Consider the following 4,360-nt stretch of genomic DNA (forward strand, 5'->3'; position numbering starts at 1 on the left):
GTTTGCACTCCAAAAAGTTAAAATTAATAATAAGATAAAAATGAATTAATTAAATTTAAGTTCTTCATCATGTTTATATTTTTATTTTTATTTATCTAATTTTTTTTCTCTCTTTATGAAGTTGAGAAATTCGTCCCATGTTTGAAGTTTATTGGACAAAATCAATTTATCCCTTGCATTAGAAATAGAATTTTATGTTTACTTCTACATTGGAAGACACAAATATTCAGATTAAGAAACCAAAAATTAAGGTGGGGGAGATGATAACATATTACTAAGTAAAATTTGAACTACGAAATTAATAATACTTATAATTTAATATTAAAACATAGATTTACAAATACCCTAACGTTATCGAAGCATGTTGGAGAAGCTTATAAAATTATTGATATATTATAATGTACATAGTGATGGCCCAAAACATCTAAGGGCATCACAAAAATTTCATTGCATCAAACTTTTGCATGGCCTTAAAAGATGAGTCTTTCAATTTGTACCTCAATGTAACTTTAAAAAGAGGAAATTGTTGACATAACGATTTCAACAGAATAAATGAATTTTCAAAATTTTCTTATGTTTTATTTTTAGATTTCTTATGTGTAAAATATATTAATATTTTAAGAGTTTTGACTTAAGACTAATAAAAATGTAATTTCCACAAAATTAATTGCTCTGATCAAATAAATTCTTCTCTCCAATTTTTTATACTTTCTACACCACCTTGATGGAATTATTGATAAAGAAAACAAAAAACTTTTTTCCAAGAAACTTAGTTGATTATCATTATTTTTATACATGATAATATATACATACTAACAAGCAGTAATTAATATCCTTAAGTAGTCTAATCTGAAAAAAATTATGTTGATAATTATGATCAATAGAAGAAAATGCATTTTCTGTTTATTTTTAGTTTATTTATTAATCTATTTTCATTAAATATAACATTTAATTAGCTTTTATAACGTACTATTTCTTTCAAAATCTCTCTAGGGTTGCAAGGAGAAGGTCAAAATTTTATTTTTTTAATTTTAGGAGTATACACCTTTCTTGTAATATTGCTAGTGAAATTTCAAGATTAGAGACTACAATAAGGGAGTTCTAAAACAAAATATAGTCTACACCTTTATTAAATTAAAATTTGAGTTTTGATGCTTAACAATGCAATATATTTTAATGATCCCTCCAGGTCATTTCCTCCATTTTTTGATCTTTTCAGCATTTAGAGCTAGCAACACCAAGTCATTTATGACTTATTGGGACTGGGTCTTCAGGTACGTTCTTTGACTCAACATCTTTTTTCCTTGTATCCTACTTCTTCACTCTTACTGCTTCTTCTTTCTTATTATAGCTCTTGTGTAGTTACTTGTGTTGTACTTACCTTATATTTACGTTGTTTATTATTTGTGGAACTCAGTCCACCTATGACTTTTGCACCCTTCAGATGATAGTAACCGTTATCATTGTTGATTTGTATTTCATATAGGGAAACTTGGATTCAGAGATTTAGTGAGCTCTTAGCGTCCGGAGCTAGCTAGAGGCTTGTCCTAGAAACTCATATTAGTAGAGGCCTTTAGACAGTCAGTTTGATTCAACATATCTTTAAATCAAATATGTTTTCTATTTCAATGTTGTTTAATAGACCTATTCCAGTTGATCTTTCTCATTTAATTATCTTCAATTGTTGTTTTGGATATCTTAGAGTCATGCACGGCCATAAGGTTAGCTTGGGGTCACTTTTAGATCTAAGCACTATTTCGCAACTAGGGGATAGTCTCAGGTCATCACAGGAGCATTATGTTAAACCCTAGAGAAATTATTGCAATTTATTTGGCAATTAGCCTATATAATAGAGAGTTGGAAGGAGAATAGGGGAAGAGAATTTGGAGGCACATCACCTTTGCTTATGGAATATCTTACATCAACTAGTACCACGCCAGTCTGGATCTCACTCGGAGCGCCCATCAAGAAGTATAGTTTTAGTATAGAGGTCAAAGATTAGCTCGGGTATGTAAAAAATAGGATTCGGACGTCCCAGAATCAGACACTAATTAGGATGTCAAAAATGATCATAATAGCCGGCATCATTGCGGGTTTTCTCATATACATCGGCAAGTTGATTTTTTCTATGATCACTAAGAGGGCCTCGCAGGTTAAAATGTATATTCCCTTTTCCCCCGCTTGTCCAAAAGCTATACCAAAATGAGAATGTCCACATAGTCTCACTGGTAAAAAAATGATCCTTCCCAATTTTTCTGCGTAAGTGAAATATTTTTTTTCCAAAGTGAGGTGGATCCCAGCCTAACTCTACTAGATAGACAAATTTTTAAGCTCAAGCATTTTATCGCTGGTATTTTTAATAACGACAGAATAGGTCATTATATTTAAATGGGTTAAACTAATCATGACATAAACTTAATAAATTTGTCTTTCTTTCTTCCTCTCTGGTTTAAACAGATTGACATTAGCAAGAAAGGATCATAGAAACTTATATATCAATCTTAATATTATTAAAAGTTTTCTTATTTACCATAAAAATAAAAAAATTCATGTGAGTAATAAATTTACATCTTCATTTGAAAAAAAAATTGAAAGACATTTGAAATTAATCACCCTTCATCTTGAGTATTTTTCTTAAAATGAACAAAAATTTTCTTATAATTTTCACACTATTGTAAACACATCATTTTGATGTGTGAAAATATTTCTGATTGATTTGTCTCAAAACTAATTTAGAAACATTATAATGTGAATCGAGTGACAGGTTGGTGAGTATCAGACATTAGCAAAAATATTTAAGCAAGATTGAGTTTCAAATATATTTGAAAGCAACATAAATATTTTACTAAATATGGTTTATCCAAAATTAATAAAAATAATAATGTGCTTCTACAGACATTGTAACATCTACAATCATACATAAATCGCCGTTTGATACTTAAAAAGTATTTGTGTTTTTAAAAAATTAATTATTTTTGCATTGTCAAAATTGATATTTTAAAATTCCTAGCCAATATTTAAAATGACCTTGTTTCAATATTTACTTTTGTTCATCCTTCAATTAAAATATCCTTTTCAAAAAAAAAACTTGATGAAGGAAATGGGATAATTATGACCATATTTTGTGAAGACTACATAGATTAAACATCATTAATATTTTTCCTAATAAGTTGGTCAACATAAGACTAAAATCATAAAATACATATATTTCAAGTTGATTTTATCTAGATGTATGTCTAAGATCCCCTCAGTTAGTGTTTTTCCAAAATAGTTCTTCCAATCAAGAAAAATCTGTCAAATTCAAACTATTCGAAAATTTAGAGATTGCAAATATTTTTATATAAATAGGGGTTAATCCTAGGCAAGAAAAGCACAACAACTACTACAACAACAAAGCTATTGGATACCACATATCCAAACAAACACATTTCTCCTGCTCTTTAATCATGCCAAGAAACAAAGTTAACTTCACTTTGATTGAAGATGAGAGTAAAAGAAAAGTCTCATACCAGAAAAGACAAAAAGATCTCTTCAAAGAGTGTGAAGAGCTCAAAACACTTTGTGATGTTGAAGTGGCTGTTGTTGTCTATGGTCCTTATAGAAATGAACCATACATTTTTCCAAATAATGACGCTGCATGCACCACTTTTATTAAGTTTAAGGAGTTGCCGACGTTGGATAAATCCAAAAATATGGTGACAATAGAAGAGTTCACCGAGCAAAGGATCGAGAAGTTGGGGGAACAACAACAAAAAATAAGAAAGGAAAATAGAGTCAAGAAAATGACAAATGAGATGCATGAGGTGTTAAGTGGAAAAAACGTTTCTGCTGACATGCATCCTTATGATCAGAATGACTTGAGTCGCGTGATCAAGAAAAACCTCAAAGAGATTCGTGAATTAATGAGGAAAAATGTTGATGGAGAGGGGTCTACATAGAATGCCTACCAACCCAATGTTGAATCAATTGTAATTGGTAGGACCAACTCTGGAGGGCCAAGGGATCCTTCTCCTCTATTGTTTGCACAAATGTTTCCTCCAATGGGTCCACAATTATTGTTTCCAATGCCTCAACAAATGGCTATTAGAGAAAATCCTAGAATGGCCCCTCTAACACCGTCAACAATAGTTGATTCTCCGATGCCTTCACCAATGATGGCTCCTCCAATGTATTCTCCAGTGTTTCCTCCATTGACACAACAAATGGAACCTTCGACAGATATCCCTCCAATTGGTGTAGCAACGTCAATGAATAACCCTACAGAGGATATCCCTTCAATTGATGTATCAACGTCAATGAATAACAATTCGAATAACTCCGGTGGCTTATCACGTAGTCCTACATTATCTGGGTTACTGAA

The 4,360-nt window shown here is 30.9% G+C and overlaps 1 protein-coding gene across 1 annotated transcript; it reads left to right on the plus strand.

Moving 5' to 3' along the window:
• The first annotated feature begins 3,446 nt into the window (after nt 1–3,446).
• LOC129872545 (agamous-like MADS-box protein AGL80) lies at nt 3,447–3,938 on the plus strand. The gene has a single exon (XM_055947504.1). The coding sequence runs from the start codon at nt 3,447–3,449 to the stop codon at nt 3,936–3,938; it is 492 nt and encodes a 163-aa protein (XP_055803479.1).
• The last annotated feature ends 422 nt before the right edge of the window (nt 3,939–4,360 follow it).

The sequence above is a fragment of the Solanum dulcamara genome, chromosome 2 (assembly GCF_947179165.1).
Source record: "Solanum dulcamara chromosome 2, daSolDulc1.2, whole genome shotgun sequence".
Classification (NCBI taxonomy): Eukaryota; Viridiplantae; Streptophyta; class Magnoliopsida; order Solanales; family Solanaceae; genus Solanum; species Solanum dulcamara.

Excerpts from the sequence above, each read along its gene's own strand:
- LOC129872545 (XM_055947504.1), top strand. The coding sequence starts at position 3,447 with ATGCCAAGAAACAAAGTTAACTTCACTTTGATTGAAGATGAGAGTAAA.